This window comes from Thalassophryne amazonica, chromosome 8 (genome assembly GCF_902500255.1).
Source record: "Thalassophryne amazonica chromosome 8, fThaAma1.1, whole genome shotgun sequence".
Classification (NCBI taxonomy): Eukaryota; Metazoa; Chordata; class Actinopteri; order Batrachoidiformes; family Batrachoididae; genus Thalassophryne; species Thalassophryne amazonica.
The window spans coordinates 64,300,160-64,319,326 of record NC_047110.1 but is presented as its reverse complement, the minus strand read 5'-3'; the positions used below and the strand labels follow the sequence as shown (position 1 = coordinate 64,319,326).

The 19,167-nt window shown below is 38.6% G+C and overlaps 1 protein-coding gene across 3 annotated transcripts in view; it reads left to right on the top strand.

Moving 5' to 3' along the window:
- The window catches only part of scaper (S-phase cyclin A-associated protein in the ER), a 234,050-nt gene that overhangs the window by 116,474 nt on the left and 98,409 nt on the right, over nt 1–19,167 (top strand). For all 3 annotated transcript variants that reach the window (XM_034176502.1, XM_034176504.1, XM_034176503.1), the window contains 3 exons: nt 1,742–1,878; nt 13,169–13,234; nt 14,052–14,178. In XM_034176502.1, coding sequence (XP_034032393.1) covers nt 1,742–1,878; nt 13,169–13,234; nt 14,052–14,178 — 330 coding nt within the window. The remainder of the gene's footprint in view (nt 1–1,741; nt 1,879–13,168; nt 13,235–14,051; nt 14,179–19,167) is intronic.

The window sequence follows — 19,167 nt, the reverse complement described above, 5'->3', positions numbered from 1 at the left end:
TTACATGTACTCATAGAATCTGTATTTGTATAAGCTTTTCAACGACTGTCAAAGGAAAAAGGAGGCGTTTAGAGTAGTATCTCCTTACTCCCACCAGAGACACTCTGGTATAGTGCAGGCACAGTGCCCCTTAGGCCACTGTGTTTGAATCTTTGTTTCAGTGGTTTAGTGAACACTCGCCCCTGAGCAAATCTGTCTCAAGCACTTCACATCCACCCATTAAGACTGATGTTCGAACAGCTGTACAATTTATGTAATAAGGACATCACTTTTTATTTTATTTTCTTTTTATGTTAGTGTGTTTTTGTTTGTTTTTCCCTCCTCAATGTTTTTGAAACCATTCCATTAAGTTAGTGATTGGTGCACTGGATGGCCTCTCAAAGAGATTACTGAACAGCTGCCACTCAAACAAGGGACGGTGCCAGTTGTGAGTCATAAGTTGTGTGCATTTAAACTGCACTTCTACGTAGGAAATGGAATCGTATCTCTCACATGATGCAGTGCCCTTATCATTTCTGCATTTACGATCATTCCCTTTCTCAACTTCTTAAAATTGTTACTAGTGCATGAGTAGAAAAACATAACAATACTCCCAGACATAAATCAAGTGTGGTAACTGATGTGAATATTAAAATTGCTGTTTATCATACCATGTGCTATGGCATTTGCAATCACCAGATCTCAGTCCAGTTGAATACCTTTGACAGATTTTGGACCAACTTGTCACACAGCACTTTATATCACCATCATCAAAACACCTAATGGTGGAATATCTTTTGGAAAAATGTTGTTCCATCCTTCCAGTAGCATTCTAGAGATGTGTAGATTCAATGACAAGGCCCATGAAGAAATCTTTACAAGTTGGGAAAACTGATCAACTCTACAACATTTCACCATATGGAGTATTGCACATTTTCAACAGCGCAGCAAAAGAGTGGGATGCACCCATTCAGACAGAGCAGGTGCACTGACAATACGTGTGACCAAAGGGTATGGCCATCCCACACACAGGTTAGTCTGAATGCTGAATGTAAAGTCATTATCTGTGAGGCCATTCAATCCTCTGGGGTGCTGAATGACAGCATAATTGGGTAATTGGTTTCTTGCACATGCATCATGTTATTCAAATTGGGTTATGTTCCCCTGTCTCCCGTGGTGGGATATCAGAATTATCTGACAAGACTAGACGGGAAGCAACACCTCCAGCCCTTCAGCATGTCCGTGGGTGGGTAGCTTGAATGGAATATACAGTTTTGAGAAAACATCAGTAATTAGTGTATGCAGTGGGGTTACTAAGAAGTGAAAATCTACATGTCACAGATAGACACTGTGACTTTTTATAGTCTGTAACTTTGTTAAAAAGATTGTTTACTGTTCTATTTCCATTGGTGTTTTGATAAAATTACTAGATTGTTTTAGTTTGTACCATGTCTGAGAAAGAGTATATGAAAATATTTTTGAAAGGTAGCACCTGTGAAGGGCTCTTAACATGTTCTTTTTATGAAGAAAATAAGATTCTTATAGTGGTAAATATACAGTAGTCTTTATAGGCATTGCATTGGTTGCTATAAGATGATGAAATTTTGGTAATTACCTTGCAGATACAAAACTCATTCTTTGAACATTACAACTGGTGTTGATAGCTGAATATACTGACTAATTATTTCATCTACTTGTCATAAGAACGACTTCACAAATTTTGCAATGGTGTTTTTGATCCTCTTGATTTTGTGTGCTCTAGGAACATCTGTCCTTGAAGAAATATATTGTGGATATTGTGACAGATGGCTCTATATCTTCTGAAAGCATAAAAGATGGAGAAGAGAAGCAGAAGGCACGGAAGAAAGCAAAGAAGCTGCGTGCCAGGATGAACTCAAAGTAATTATTTTCCTTCCCTTCATCCCATTTTCACTGTCAGTGGACATCCAACACTCCTTTGCCACTATCTCAGAGATGCGAAGGACAAAGGCGTTCGTGGACATTTTCACGAGTAGCAAGTAGATGAAAATCAAATGATATGTGCATACTGTCTGTCCACAAAGTCACACTGATGAGTTTAATTTATGAGCACTTTCTGTGATTGGGGAGCAAAATTAGAAATCAATCTTTAGGCTTCTAGCTTTCACCTGTAAAAAGCTTTCCTCCAAATTGCTGCCATGGTATTGCCAAATCTAAATCCTCTTTCAGTATACAGGATGTATGTTAAAGTATGTATGAACCATGCCTGTTTTTCTTGCTCTGAGCTATTGATTTTTTTTTTCTTTCTTTTTAAAGATTCATCAAAGAAAATCAATAGGAATCATCAAATTGGAGACAGTGCTCCTGTGTGTCAGAACCTGGACTCGGTCTAAAGTAGTTGAACAGGCTCTCCGAACGTGGTTGGAGGAGAAGGGATAAAAACGCAATGCTATATTTCCCCTAGCATGCAGGCTGAATAATTTATTGATGCGAATTATGAGGAACAATGCGACCCCAAGAAGAACCGTGTACACAGACACATAATGTAGTAAAAATAAAAATGCATATGTAAAGTAAAATATGATTTATTGCATTCCCAGTCAGTAATTGAAGTAGAATCAGAGTTCCATTGCCTTTGGAATAATATTTATACTGATGCCCCTGATTGAGCATCATCCATTCCAGTACTTGAATTGTGTCAAACTATAAAATGGGTTTATTTAAAGCTTTAAACAGTGTTTCACTGCCTGATAAATCATTAGACCTATACAGCCAACAATCTACGAAATCCATCCCTAACTCAAGTGTGCAGGAACAGCCTTCAGTCAGCTTTGCGCTCGTGTTTTCAACAACGGAGACTTATGACATGAGACAAAAATCCTCGTCTACAAAGCTGTTGTCATGCCAGCCTTGCTGTATGGATCTGACACCTGGTTCACCTACTGCTGCCACCTGACGTGATTCCACCAATGCAGCGTGAGGAGTATCCTCTACATCCGGTGGGAAGACTACCGTACCGACATTAGCGTCTTGGCTGAAGCCAAGCTCCAGAGCATCGAGTGTGTCATCATCAATGGCCAGTTTTGGTGGGTGGGTCACATCAAAACAGCCAACTTCCCAAACAGATCTTCTACTCCCAGGTGAGCGAAGGAAAATGGTCTGGAGGAGGGCACAGAAATGCTACAAAGACCTCCTGAAGCACAACCTCAAGAACTGCTTCGTCGACTGGAAGACCTGGGAAGAACAAGCGAGGGACTGAGCCAGCTGGCAAGCAGTGATCTTCACGGTAGTAGACGTCTTTGAAAAAATATAGACAAACAACAATGAGGAGAAAGAGGAAGTAGAGGGAGCAAGATTTTGACCAACAGAAGCTTCCCATAGCAACCACATGCAGCGTCGGTCAGAAACGGTGCACGTCAAGACCTGGCCTGTTCAATCATCTCTGCATCCACCATCCCATCTAGGAGTCAATGAAGAGACAATCTTCCTCGTCACAGAAGATTTCCATGGTCATTTTAGGTGAAAGCAAATTGTGCCTTAGAACTATGACTAAATTGGGCTGGAGTATACACCTAACTTGATGCTGTGCTTTTTCAGCTTCACAGTATATTAGTTATGCTTTCGGGAACGTCCTGAAATTTTGCAGGATCCCCAACAAGTTGCTCGGAGTCATAATACTGTGACATAATGAGCCGGGTGGAGTCTCTGACTTTTTCTCAATTCTGGCATTTTTCTAGGATGTATTCTGACTCCTGTGTTCAATGCTTGCATGATGTTGGTGTTAGGGTTGCGGAGAACAGTGACGGAGGTGCTTTTGTGGATGCAAGATCAGTGGATGCCTTTGGTGTAGCACTTGAGAAGCCGAGTGAGGACACTCATACATGACACTCATACTGTCTGGTTCTTCGGCCTTTGAGATTGCAAAATGCCTTGGAAGAGCTTATGGTGTCATGAGATGTCTGGTGATCCAAATACCTATGCAGGAGAACCACAGTTCAATTCTTTAGGATCTTAGTGTTTCCTGTCTGACTGTATGGTTGTGACGACACATATTATGAGGAGGATCACTTTCACTGTTTTGGAATGTCAGCTACGGCATTTTGGCCATGTGGAATACTTTTCTGGGAATGATGGAGCACGCAGGAAAGTGGTGGATCATGTTGTGCTAACAGTCCAGTGTTGTGGACTGACCTTAAGGTTGATAGCAAAGTTTGTGCCATTCTATCTTTTTTAAAGCAAAAGTCAGAAGGTAAAATGTTGACCACTAATATCAGTGGCTAGTAGTTTCTCATGTAACACATTACAAAGACTGTTACAGTATACTTCACAAATTAAACCAAACCAATAATCAAATCAGTTTACAACAAGAGTTTGAACTCAGACTAGGCTCGTAGCATGGGAACGCATACAGATTCTGGCCACCATAGGGTAGAAAATGAAGTAGCTTGAAATATGTAATATAATATATCATTTTAAAGGGTATTGTCTGGGGTATTAACCTACACAGAGCTTAGTACCTGCTCAGTGTGGAGATGAATCAACATTCAGAGCACCTCGCCGCGGGCAAAAAAAAAAATGCATTTTTGATAGGGATGGGTATTGATAAGATTTTATCTATCAATACCATTATTGATTCCCCTTATCAATCCAATTCCTTATCGATACCGCTTATGAATTTTCTGTGTACTAAAAGTAGGCTTTACAGGTTTTCTATGTCAACAACCTTTTACTGAGTCTTAAAGTAAATAAATATGAAATTGGTCACTGGATCCTTAAACTCTGGACCTAAATAAACTCTACATGGTGGATCCTTGATCTTTGGACATAAATAGAAACAAACAAAATCTGTAGTTTTTGTCAAAAGTATTTCTTTTCAGACATTATTGGCATGAATGTCTTTCCATACATCTGAGCTGAGTTCTTGCAGCCGGCTGTGCTGCACGTCAGGATGTAATTCATAAAGATCGTTTTGGGAGGAAAAAAAACCTTTTAGTCGATTGTAGTTTATTGTCTGTATTACAGCATTTGTAAAGAGGTGTCAGTTTATTAAAAGCGGCAGTTTGTTTTGCAGTTATAAATTCCGACCGGACTCTGTCTCGGCAGAGCGCCGCGCAGCATTTGGAGCCATGCCAACGGAATGGAGGACGATTATCATTTTTTGACTACGAGACAAGAGTCCCAGTTAGTGACTTTAATCCACGCAAAAGTGACTCAAGATTGACATATTTTAATGGCTTTGAGAGGGGTTAAGAAGCGGACTTTCCGCTTTTGAAGAGCAGCGAATCAAAGAACCAGTGAGCCAGTGGATCGAAGCACTGCTTCATTGGTTCATACTTCAAAGTGGAGTCTCACTGCAGAAGCAGCTGATTGCAGACCCGCTGCAGGGTCTGTAATCAACGTAGAGAAATGATAATTTTCCCGACAAACACCCTCAAAAACAGCGGGTGCTCTGAAGGACCGATAAGGGAATCGTTAAGCAAAAAGGCTGCTGATGTCAGTGGATCGAATCATTTCTTAATAATACCTGAAAATAACCAGTTCTCGATACGCAACCCTAATTTTTGAAGGACCATCTTTGACTAGTCTACTTCCTACTCTTCCAACGGCATGTCCATATTTCTGGTCCAATACGTGATACACAAAAACGTGACGTACAGCAACTCAGAGAAATTTGTTGGAACTGTTAGCTACTGCTTGAAGTGTTCAAACCAAGATGTGTTGTGAGGACCAAACAGCAGTGCGCTCTAACCCGTGGCATAGTTCCAGGCTGGTTCTGTTATAATTGGAATGCTATAGAGTGTGACATACACAAATCGTGACATACCATGTCTGTGCATCATTCATGGACCCGATATCAAATACGTACATTCAAAGAAATAGATAACTAAATAGTAACTACATCTTAAGTATACCTTAACTAGTGATATTCCATAAACAGCTGCCCTGCATCATTAGTATGTCATCTCTGGGATGCATGTTTTTTGTGACATACAAAAATGTCATACTCTGTAACAGGAAACAGTGAGTGTTTGTTAAATTTCATACTGTCTTCTTAAGTTAACTATTTAAACAGTTCTTTCAGTCAGACAGGGCAGATTGTTTTACCTGCTTTACATGTTTCGGCTACTTCCTGTAGCCTTCCTCAGAAGCGTCACAAGATGGGGAAGTGATGTGTCTTGTAGGCTGCTACTTCTTGGTTTGGCCATACAGCAGGGGAACTTACGCCCCCTGCTGATGGCGTCTGAAAACGTCTGGCATTAAAACCGCACATTTATCACCCAGTAACATTACCAAGGAAGAAAGGAGAGCCATACATACACTAGATAAACAGGACGACATCATTATACTACCAGCAGACAAAGGTCGCACCATGGATAGGGACAGTTACAACAACAAAATGGACATTCTGCTTAAGGACCACAACACATATCACACACTGAAAAAAGACCCAACAGAACAACTAAAAAGGACTCTTAAATCATTACTCAAACCCATAAAACCACATGGTGCCCACAGCCACCATCACCCCCGGATATATGGCATGCCAAAAATACACAAGCCTGACACACCACTCCGCCCCATTGTCGATAGCATAGGATCCGTAGAAATCATAAAACCCCTTCTCGGACTCACTGAACAGCACTGCAGGAACACACAACAACTGGCAAAGGACTTACAACAAATCACCATTAGGACAGAATGAAATATTCATATCACACGATGTCATATCACTTTTCACAAAAACCCCAGTAGAAGCCACACTCAACATCGTACACAGTAGACTCAGTAAGGACAAATCACTCCGGAAATGAACCAAACTCACAGTTGAAGACATGTCACTACTCAGATTCGTTGCCACATCCACTTACTTTCAATACAACAACACCATATACAAATAGACTGAAGGCTTCGCCATGGGAGACCCGTTATCAGCTATTATGAGCGGGTTTTTCATGGAGCATCTGGAACAACAAGCCATATCCACAGCACCAGCAGATTGCAGCATATCGTTTTGGAAAAGGTACATCGACGACATTCTAGAAAAAATAAAAACCGGACACACACAACAGCTCACAGACCACCTCAACACCATAGACCATGCAGGCAGCATCAAATTCACATACGAAGAGGAAACAAACAATGAAATAGCTTTTTTGGACTTAAAATACACCACAACACAGACAGCAGTATCAAACTTAAAATACACAGGAAACCCACTCACACGGACCAATATTTGATCTGGACATCGGAACACCCCACAGAACACAAGCTGTCAGTAGTCAGAACACTGTACAACCGGGCCACCATAGTCACAGATACACAGGACAGGGAAGAGGAGGAGACACACATACACAATGCACTCACAAACTGCCAGTATCCACAATGGGCAATAGAAAAAGGTGAAAAACAGGTACAAAACACAGAAAAACACGTACAAAAGAAGAAAAAGAACACTCTCAACAAAAACAAACCGGCCATAGTCACACTGCCATATATCAGGGGGGTCACTGAACGCATCCAAAGAGTCATGAAAAAATACAACATCAGTACACCAGTCAAACCACACACCAAACTCAGACAGCTTTTAGTCAGGCCCAAGGACAAGATAAAACCAGAACACACATGCGATGTAATATATGAAATACCATGCCTATCATGCAACAACACATACATTGGGGAGACAGGGAGACAATTTGGAACAAGGAAAAATGAACATCAAAAAGAATGTGAAAAAGAGACATCCAACAGACAAGAGCAATAAAAGAACAAGCTGAGCAGGAAAATCTCAAATCAGCCATATCCGACCATTGCAAGAAGAACAATCACATCATGGACTGGACCAATGCCAGGGTCATATGTGCTGAAAGCAATAAATACCACCGCTGGATCAGAGAGGCCATTGAGATCCGCAAGCGAGGTCCAAGAAGCATGAATCGGGATGAGGGGGCCTACACCCTATCACATATATGGGATGCCGTCCTGGAGAAGACGCCAGACAGTAGGGGGCGTAAGTTCCCCCTGCTGTCTGGCCAAACCAAGAAGTAGCGGCCTACAAGACATGTCACTTCCCCATCTTGTGACGCTTCTGAGGAAGGCTACAGGAAGTAGCCGAAACATGTAAAGCAGGTAAAACAATCTTCCTTGTCTGACTGAAAGAACTGTTTAAATAGTAAGTGAGTGTACGTGTTCACATGCAACAAGCCACTACACATAAAAATAAAATAGGACATTAGAGGAGGAGGTTTCATTGTCTGTGAAAGGGCACGCTATGCATTTCCCAAATTTGTGTCATCGTTGTTGTACCAGTCCCAGCATCATGGAAAAATGGCATTGGGAAAGACATTATTTAAAAGTAAACAAAAGTGTGGCAGGGGAGGGGGCGGGTGGTGCCTGGGTGTTGGGTGATTGATGCAACTTAATTAATTGCCTATTAGTTGCCAATTCAAAAGAACCTTTAATTTTAGATACAGTCTAAAGCAGTTACCCCAGTCATGCTTCCCCAGTGCTTGTTTTTCTTTTCTTTTCTTTTTCTGTCTTCTGGCATGGAGAGGCTCAGCAATACTGAGAAAGTGACAACATGATCTGTGTCTGTTCACCGTCACTCCTGCACCAGTCCCACTGAGACTAGCACTCAAACAGAACAAGCCTTCAGTGGTCATAAATAATACAGCGCCCCAGTAAACATAAAGGAGAACCACTTCAACACTGGGTGGAAATGAGCCATTTTATTGGTACACTGTGTAGGGTGTCTGTAAAGAGTGAGTAGACTTTGTTTTTCAGTAGACAAACATGTAGCCGTATTAAGTCCTAAAACACTGCAGTTACATTTTATCTGTTTATTTATTTATTTCCCCCTCCAAGAACAAATGTTTTTGGATCATAACATACAGTGTGCTATTGAATTTCATGCAAGATGCCTGTGAGGATTGGGTGTGAACTTGGAATCCAAATTCTCATTTCATCTTTCTGCTGTGTGTTAGCTGTTTCCCTGTAGCTGGTTGCTTGTGGTTTAGTCATAAGGGATCAGAGTGCCCTCTGTGTGTGTTTATACAACTCACAAGTTTGGAGGTTTGTGGGGTTTGTCATCATGGGAAGGCTCAAACAGTAAACTGATTGATCAAATTTGTTAATTCACTTGGTGTGATCCATATTTAATTGCTTTTGTCAGGTATACTGCACATCTGTGGGGAATATATGAATAAACACTACTGCACATTTGACTAGTCTATGCACCAGAAAGGTGCAGTTATTAATGCCTGAAAGTTCAGAAATTTGTCAAATACACTTCTTTCTTTTGACTATGGGAAAGACAGATTGTTTTTCAGCAATCTGAACTATTTGTTAGATGAATAATTTGTGATACCACACTTTATATCTCCTACTGGGTATAATTTAGGTATTATTATATAACTGCTGAGTGGATCCTTGTCATTTGATTGGTGCTTTGTATGTCATGTGATATGGATTATTCGTCCCATTTGTTTTGCATTGCATTTATTGTGTAATTTGGTTCCATTTACTGTGCAGATTTGGTTCCATATGTTTTGTACCATTGCACGCTGCGAAGACCGACCAGCTAAACATGACAGTTTGTTTTGCTGCTGGGCGACGAATTGAAGGAGCGAATTGACAGTGCTAATTCTTCAAAAAAAAAAAAAAGACAACAACAACAAAAAAAAAACAAATCCACTATGCTGTAAGCCGTCTAGAGGCAAGTAGAGGTGTTTGGATGAAGAGGATGAAGTTAGGATGAAGAGCTGAACTAATTTCTGATGTGATTTTTTTTTTTTTTTTTTTTTTTTTTTTTTTTTTTTTTTTTTTTTTTTTTTTTTTTTGCTCGATTGAAGTCTTTTTGGAAGTACACGAAGTCAGTGCACGGCATCACGGACTACATCATCAGAATTATTTTTGAACTATCTGTTTTTCCAAGTTGGCTGGGAATAATTTTGGGCTCCTACTTAAAGTTTGTGTTGGGCTGTTGACATCAAAGGACCAGTGAAGCACATTAAAACTTAAGTCCATTTTCGCTTGTTTATAAATTCATAAAATATTAGATGTGACAAGGCTCTATTTTAGCCGTTATATAAAACAAATAATGAATGTTTTTATATTCTTTCAATGGAACGAATATTTAATATTTTGCCTCATTGAATGGAACATTCCAGCTTTCACCTCATGAAATATTCATACCATTGAACTCATAAACATTCATTATTTGTATAATGTATAATTCTCATATGCCAGAAAAAGGCTGACATACGCATACACAGACAGAACATGATTCTATATGGCCCAAAAGTTCATAAGGTATGCAATCTTATTATATCATTATCTATATAAATTTAGAAATAAATAGGAGTGAAGTCATACACAGAGTCCGCAGTGTTGCAAGAAGCTGTTTTGGGGGAGTGACAGACATACAGAGCACAATTCTATGTCTCCCATCCTGATGTATCAGCTGGTAGGGGATAAAAAGACATGCACTACAATTTGCAGCTATTTGTGGCACTAGCATGGACAATGCTGCATTTCATGTAACTTGGAAGTCATAAGTTGCAACTTGGAATGACGTTCCACCCCAGGAAAATGTGTTCCAGTTCCCATACAGTTGAGAAATCCAGAAAATAAGCTGGACGCTTACAAAATTTTGAAGTGTAGAATGCTGCAAAAATATTTGGTCCATCAAAGACATCTTTTTGGTAGAGAACTGATCGTGCAGAAGTTTCTTTAGAGTTTAATTTCCTGCTATGTTTGGCAGGTTTACAGGAGACACCCTGCTAATTGTTACTAGACTAATGGAGCTAAGCTGATAATTTAAAAATCGATCAGAATTTTCACGTTTTGACAGGGGCCACTATCAAAACATGTTACCATGGTACCACTAGGCCATCATGTTGGTGGCACAGTGGTCAGGTGCAGTTCCCATACCTCACGGCGACCGTAGAGACCATGGTATATAGTGCACAACTACCAAGCATGCCTTATAAGGTCCTGGCGTGCAGTGTATTTCTCCACGATTTCCTACATGCACGAGGGCTCTGTCCATGTGTAATTTAATGGAAACACTGCACATCCAAAATGTATTTTAATCAGGTGTGATGAAGCATAAATGAGAACAGTTTTGAACTCAAAACATTCATCAGTAATGCTGAAAAATCCATTTTCTTATTAACTGACTTCTGCTGTATGGGCACAGACTACTGCTGCAACATATAACAGTTGACAAGCGCAACTGGAAATCTAGAATAAAAATCTGACATTTTGTAATTGGCTGCAAATGAAATTGATATATTTATAGAACTCAAAACACAAAATGTTGCAATAGATGTTTATTAAAATGAGATTCACCTTTGCAGCATAAGTCTGTTAAAAATTTCTGCAAGAATGAGGGACACCCCCTCCTTCACTCATTGGTCACCATCCTGCATAAATATGGATAATTGTGAATGAAGCAAAATTGCATTGTTGGCAGGTTTAATGTTGGAACAAAGATATTAATAATTGGTACCGTTTTATTTTTATTTGTACTTTCAGTTATTACTTGCCATTAGTCAGTGAAGCAAAGGATATACAGAGTCAGTCAGCAAGTCTGTACACTTTCCATACGGTATAGTAACTCAATAAAAACCACAGCATAGTCAGTCCTGAAAATTTGGATTCTGATAGATGCATGTGAGGACAATGGAATAGAAGTCAAAGTGCATACTTGTATAAGGGTCACCACCTCCCCCAACTCCCCATTGTTTTTTACTTCTACTTTTGATACCCTGTATGCTGCTATACAATGCTGCTGGAACCTCAATTTCCATGAGGGAGTCTTCCCAAGGGCTCAATAAAGTTCTGTCTAATCTAATCATTTCGTCCCAACCTCTTCTGATTTAGGGTGGTAGTTGTCTACAGTTCAGTTTTCCATTTTGCAACAGATAAAATGTACTGTACTTTTTTGTCTCTAAAAATGAGTAGAAGCGTAAAGAATTTAATGCATGATATGAACAATTATTAGACATGTACTGTAGATGCGTACATGCTGTGTTTTTTCCCAGTCGCTAACATTTGTAATCTAGTCATCTTCTACTGACTTCCTAACTAACCTCTGTATATTTGTAAAGCTGTCTGAGATTGAATATTGAAATATAAAGAATGACAAATAGGCCTGAAGTTGAGAAGAGCAGGACATGTGTTGTTAATGAATTTCAAAGTGATCATTTAACATTTAATGCAATAAGAATATGTTGCTTTTTATCCCCCCCCCCCCCGGTATGAAATATGGGGGCGATTTAGCAATGAGAATGTCCGTCTCTCCGTCTGTTTGTCCATTTTGCTTGTTAACGAGATATCTCAAGAATCACTTGACCAGTTTCATTCATATTTAGCATAAAGGTGTACTTGGCTGATTCCCTCGACACTTTGTATTACTGATTGGTGGGGATCTTGGGGATATGTCCTCTCCTGATGGAAACACTAATGACTCTTCATCAGTCTTGTTTTTCTGTACATAGCTGCTCTTTGTTTATAGTTATATAGTTGTATATGTAAGCTGATTTAATTTTTATCTTAAATCAGTGGTAAATGCATTTAACGAACAACTGCATTTGGTTTAATGACATTCTTCTTTTGTAAGCTTAAAATCATTTTGCTATGATGGTGTTTGGCTTTATGTGAAGTATGTCTCAAGTGACTGCTTTTCAGAACAAAATATTGTAAATACTGCACTGTAATGGACAGTGGTTGTCTCAGGTCTGATCCTCTGGGACAAATCCACCTGTCATTTTCCAGGAAGTGTTTGATCCTATCAGTTTATAGATGACTAACCGGAAGGCGCTGTGTCTGATCAATAGTTCTTGTCATGTCTGGGAATGGTCTGATTGACAGATACAATCTCTTATCTAGGCTCTCTCTCTTGCATACACACAGAGTTTGTGGGTCTCAGCATCTGGCTTTTGAACTCTGTGATAAGAGATTGTGATCACGATTTTGGGAGAAGTTGCAAATTCAAAACAGTAACATTGCTTGTAGTACATCCTTTAAAAACTCTTTGGTAGTGAAATAAAGAAATTTAGCTTACACTTTTTAAGCTGTCATCCATACAGAGCATATATTTCATTTTAAGCTAGGGGTTTTTGGTTGTTTGTTAAACTGAAAGGTCAAGTTCTGTTTTTCCTGGGATTCTAAGTTGTATTTATTTCTTTTCTGCTTACTCCCTCTGCAGGGCAAAGGAATTTGAGATGTCAATGGAAGCAAAGGCACAAGTTCCTGACTCGCCATACAAGGCCAAGTAACCTTTTTTCTTTAATTATCTAAATTTGTAATTTTGTGTTTACATGGTATCTACACTTCCACTATCTGTTAGAAAGCCTTCAGTGTCAGTGAGATGGGCAATCATTTACTTACTTAAAAGATGCAACAGAGTTTTAAGTCATGTTCAGGCTTAAGACAATTCAGATTTCACCTCCCACCTCCACCCCCCAAAAAATCAGATTTTATTGAGACAGAGTATCCAGACTGTTATTAGCAAGGGATCAGGTCACATTTGTATGTCCAGACATAACCATTAATGCTGTCCAATAAATCATAATGTGGGCTGGTGATATACCCTGCTCCTCTTTTGTTCTTGCCATCCTTAATTTTTTGCATATGGTTTTCAGATTCTTTATCTTTCTTGGACACTGCAACCATGATCTAATAAAACCCCCTTTCTTCCATGCCATGAAACATTATGGTTACCATATTCTTGGATGTTCCTTCCAGCTTCCCCAGCAGACTGTTTATTTCTGTCAACCTACTATTGTAGGTTGATAGAAGGTTGTCAGGTTGACTCTCCTTCATCTCTCTAGCAGCATCAATTCAGTATTTCTGCCTGTATGGATTTGACGTTGTCTTTGGGTGTTTATAGTGCAAGTTAAACAAAAGATGCCTTAGATTTCTGTGCCCAGAGTAGCACGGGTGTTTTTCCCACTGCCAGCATTGGCAGAAATTTCCATTGCTCTGCCACATACAACCAACATGCAAATGTAGCATAATGAGCATACTAATGACCTGGAGTTTGTAAGATTAATAATCTATAATAACCATATTGGTTCCTTTTTGTTAAGGCTCCAGCGACTGGTGAAGGACATGTTGAAGCAGTTGCAGGGCCAGGACAACAGCCAGTGGGCCAATAACAAAGTTTTTGCCCTGGACAGAACCTTGGGAGAGATCTCTCGAATTTTAGAGAAGCAGGTATGCCACTGAATTAAACAAACAGATTATAGTTATACACACCTGTTCTCCTTAGTCAGGATTTGTTCAAGCAGTTGGCTGTATTGTGGAAATGAAAAGGTTCTTTTGCAATTGCAGTGCAAGTCCAAGTGCTTTTTTTTCCAGTGCACATAATTTTCTATAAAAGAAAGGATACAGTGGCAGCAAGTTTTTTGGACATTTTTGATAAATTTGTGTAACCTTTTTTGTTACTGCACTGTGGATTTTAGTATCATCAGTATCATACTGCAGTAATTATTAAAACTGCTAGACAACAGCTAGCTAACTGTGAAATACTGAAGTATTTCATAATTGTTTAATATCACTGTTGGAAAAAATAGCCCTGTCAGAATAACAAAAAGTAACCCCAAATATCCATTAATCAATTATCATTTTCTGTTATGGACAGGGTGCTGCACACTTGAGTCAAAACGTCTGTTCAGTACTTTTCTTATAGAAGTGAAATACTTTAAAGTCACTTTCAGATGAAGGATACCTTAAGTTATAGAAATGTTGTTAAACTATTTTTCTGTTTTCTGAACCAACAAACTTTTGCGCTCCACAGTTAAGTCTTAGCAATCCATTAATTAAACACATTTACATATGTAGAAGTGTGTGAAAAGCTTTGATTCATTACCTTTTTCATCCATGTTTCAACTTTAAAGGATTTCAGCTTCAGATTTGAAAATGAAATTAGTCTATCTTTATTTTATTTATTATTATTTCATTTAATTTATACAACGCCAAATCACAACAAAGCTGCCTCAAGGCTCATCAAACAAGTAAGGTCTAACCTTACCAACCCCTAGAGCAAGCACACAGGTGACAGTGGTAAGGAAAAAGTCCCTCTGGTGATATTGAGGAAGAAACCTCAAGCAGACCAGACTCAAAGGTGTGACCACTGCTTAGGCCATTCTAACAATTAGTAGGTTTTGCAAAGTTTGACAAAGCTGAAGAATCAGAAAACAGGAAATCAAACAATAATAGTATAATAATAAAGAGCATGGGCACCACAGGCAGGGGTCATCTGGTCAATCTCACAATAAATTGATTATTAAAGGGGCCACGTCATGTAAAACAAGCTTTAATCTACTTTTATATTTTATTCTGTGTGAACTTTAATGTTAAACATATCCAAAGCCCCACAATTGAGTGTTTTCACATTGTCTTGCTATAAGCATTATTTCTGCCTCACACAACTTGTTTCTAACATATGTAACAAAAATGACCCCAAATTCTCAAATTTTTCCCTAGCATATATATATATATATATATATATATATATATATATTTGCAGAGATAGTTTGCGATCAAGATTACCTAAGTAATTGATCCATAAACTGAAATCCGAAAAAAACTGAAATATATATCATGATATTCACGTTTTGCGAGACCTGCATTCGCAGTTTGTGGTGGTATTTTATTCGCTGTTTGCAGCAAAATTATTAATGGTTTGCAGATATTCATGGTTTGCATACATTTTCATTAATGGTTTGCGGATAATTCACGTCTTACAGCAGATTCACATTTTGTTGTCAACAAGGATCACTGAAGGTTGGCACCTCACCTGCACTTTATTCCAACTTCCATGTCAGGGTTCTCGCCAGGATTTTTTCACAGCATAGGGGAGACGTCAGCATGGTATAGGTGCACAGCGAGTATTGTATGAAGGGCCCCCTGGAAATTTGGATGTTTATAGCCCTCTGAAACACTGTTCCCTGCAATTTGACTTCCAAATTTTGTGAAGTAAAGCCCAAGATTTTTAACTTTGTTACAGCTTTACTTTAAAGCCAAAAGAAACAAGACATAAGGCCAAAACACGGAAGAGAGTAGAAATGTGTGTCAGAGGAACATCTGAACTGCTAATTTATACACAGCAGTTTTCTAAAGAAATCCTTAAAAATGTTTTTTTTTTTTTTTTTATTTCAAGATTAATTTCTGATTACTGTACATTTTGAAGTAAAAAAAAAAACGTTTCTTACACTAGAAAACTTGGAATTAAAATAGTTTTAAGTTTAAAAAAGATTCTTTAGAAATCTTTGATGTTCATCTGTAAATTAAAACTATAACGGATCTGTTATTGTTTCAGATTAGATGATTTCTTGATTAACGTTATAAGGAACCTTGGGCATTTATTTTTTGACAAATAAAATGGCATGAAAAGTAATATGTACATTTTTAAGTCCGGTAGATTCATTCATTTAGTGTTCCTCTCTATCACTGGATGTTTTCAAGTGCATCTGTAGTCACAAGATTCTCAGCGCAGCAAATGTTGAAATGTTCCTAATGTGGGATACGTGAAGAAATATGTTTCTTAAAATACAAAGAAACACAAAACAGCACTGTGCTATTTTCTTTAAGGTCTGATTACTAGATAAGTTAAAAAAAATTTAAAGGTATTTAAAGTTCAGACTTTTCTTGTAGTCAGGGCAGTAACCATTAAAAAAACTGTATTTGGTAAAAATAAAAATAGAACAAACAATATAAAATGTTCACTCAGCTCGACTGAGTGATTGATTCAGCATCCTGCAGCTAAAGGCTAAGTTAACGTTAGCTGATAAAACATCAGCGGTGCACTGTCACGTTTTATTTTCAGATTACTCACTCATCTCAGACAGATTTGCAGAAGCGCCGTTACTTAAACTGGGTGTGTGTGTATAGATATCCAAAAGTGAAGAATTTTGGACTGCATGTGTCTGCTCGATTACACTGGCTTCTCTCTCTCTCTCTCTCACTCACTCACTCACTCACTGAGGCAGGGCTAGCCCCTTGAGCTCCGTCCGGCCTCATTGATGAACAGTTGCTGAAAAAAGCTTCTCACTCGTTCTTCTGCATTTGGCCCATTAATCTTATGACTCACAGATGGAGTGTTTCGTGTTTTAATTTTCACTTTTTTCAGGAACACTCGATACTTCACAAACAAGGTGACTGTGACTTGTTCAAACTCCGGTGGAAATGCACCTACTGAATCGCCAAGCAAGAGGGATAATGGGATAATTATCAATAATATACATCAGCGAACACTAATTATTACTGCACGTCTGCGGATAGACTTACAATAATGAACACTTTGTATTGCTAAGTGGGACGTTAAATAACATACAACATATCCTATGTAAAAGGAAAAAAAAAACAGAACCCCCCCCCAACACTGGTTGAATCACAGCACAGGAGATCCAAATCACAGCGTAGGGGTCCCCTATCCTTAACTGTGCTGGCAAGAACCCTGCAACTTGAGATTATTTTGCCATTTTTCTTCTTTTTCTTTAGCGCTCTGATGCTTACTGAATCATAAATGAATAAAGCAAAATGTTGTTGATGTGGAGTTTCTTTCTGTTTTTGAAACAGTCTTGCATTCTACCAGTCTTCTATCTTACTGGAGATACATATCCAGTCATAAACATATTATTCTGTGTAAGGTTTTTTGTTGTTTTTTTCACAGATCAATATGTGCATACTGTCATTCCAAGCTAAAAACAAAAACAACAGATTAGTGGAACTGGTCACTAGGTGTGGGCTGTGTGATCTTTCTGGCTTTCGCTGACATTTTTCGAGCTGTAGTGCAGCTTAAACTGCAGCTCATCTTTTTTTGTTTTGCTGTCAGCTGCAGCACTGAAGGTCAAATTAGCCCTTTGGCATGGCGTTTCAGTGATAAGTTGTGTTTCGCTCTGGTTCCCTCTCTCTCACCCTCCCAGTATAGAATATCGCTTTCTCCAAAGCAACTTGCCTTTGGTTATAGGCTAATGAAGTCCACATTAACTATGTTTTTGTTGGGCACATGGTACCAATAGAGGAGCTTCCTAGCACGAGCCCATGCATTGTCTTATGTCTATAAGGCTTGCGTGACTCAGATGTCACTGGTTTAGACAATGGTAAATTGGATTTCCAGTTGAAATGCCATTGATGCAAAAGAATTTTACTTTTTTCCCCGTAGATTAAGCCTTTTGTGACACTTGTATACATTTGTATTAGGGAAGCTCTGATCCAACTGGTTCTTTATTGATACACATTTTGATACATTACCAAAACTCAGAGTATTGGCTGATGCTGGGTACTGACCCTATATTGATGGTATGTGTTGATATCGTACTTTTGTGAAAGTAAAAATAAAGCTGTAACTAGAGTTGGATATTTTCACTGTTCTCCCAACTCATTTCTGAAGGTCCCAAAATGATTCATTCATATTTGATTGTTAAAGGTTCAGCCTCATTAGTTCATCAGTTAAGTACAAAGGGATGTCTGAAAGTTTTGTTTGCTCATTTGTTTGTCTCCCCCGCCCCATTTAATTTTCGGTCATGCACAACACACTTGTAAAAATCTATTAATATCATGATATAGAAATTTTAATTTGTTTGAAAGTTACAATATTCAATCTAAAACAAAAGATAATAAAAACATTGCTGCCCTCTTAAGTGTTTCTATAGCAGAGGTCTCGAACTGATTCCAGAAAGGGCCAAGAGGGTGCAGGTTTTCATTGCAACCACCCACTCCACCAGGTGATTTCACTGATTACCTGGTTGCATCTGCTCAAAGTGATGCACTTTTAAACTACAAAAGTCTGCAATCCACTGGAATGGGAAAATTGAATAAGAAATATGCTGAAAGTGACTCTGCTTTCACTTGGTGCTGTACAGTTCCCATGGCTTCGTCTGCACAAGGCTGTTGCTATGCTTCACACAATGGAGGCGATACATGAAAAATATGTTTTACCATAATAATATGAATGTGACTTTAGACAGTTTGTTCAGAGAAATGCAGAATCAGTTCTTATCCCCTGATTTGACAGACTTTCAAGAATATATGATTGTCCTAAAACAAAAGACTAAACGTAAGGAGAGCATGAAATAATTCCAGATTTAAGATTCTTATCTTTGGGTATTATGAAATGGTGCTATTATTATTATTATTATTATTCATTTTTTATTTATTTATTGTGAATAGGTTTGCACCCAAGCCCTTTGTTTGTAATTC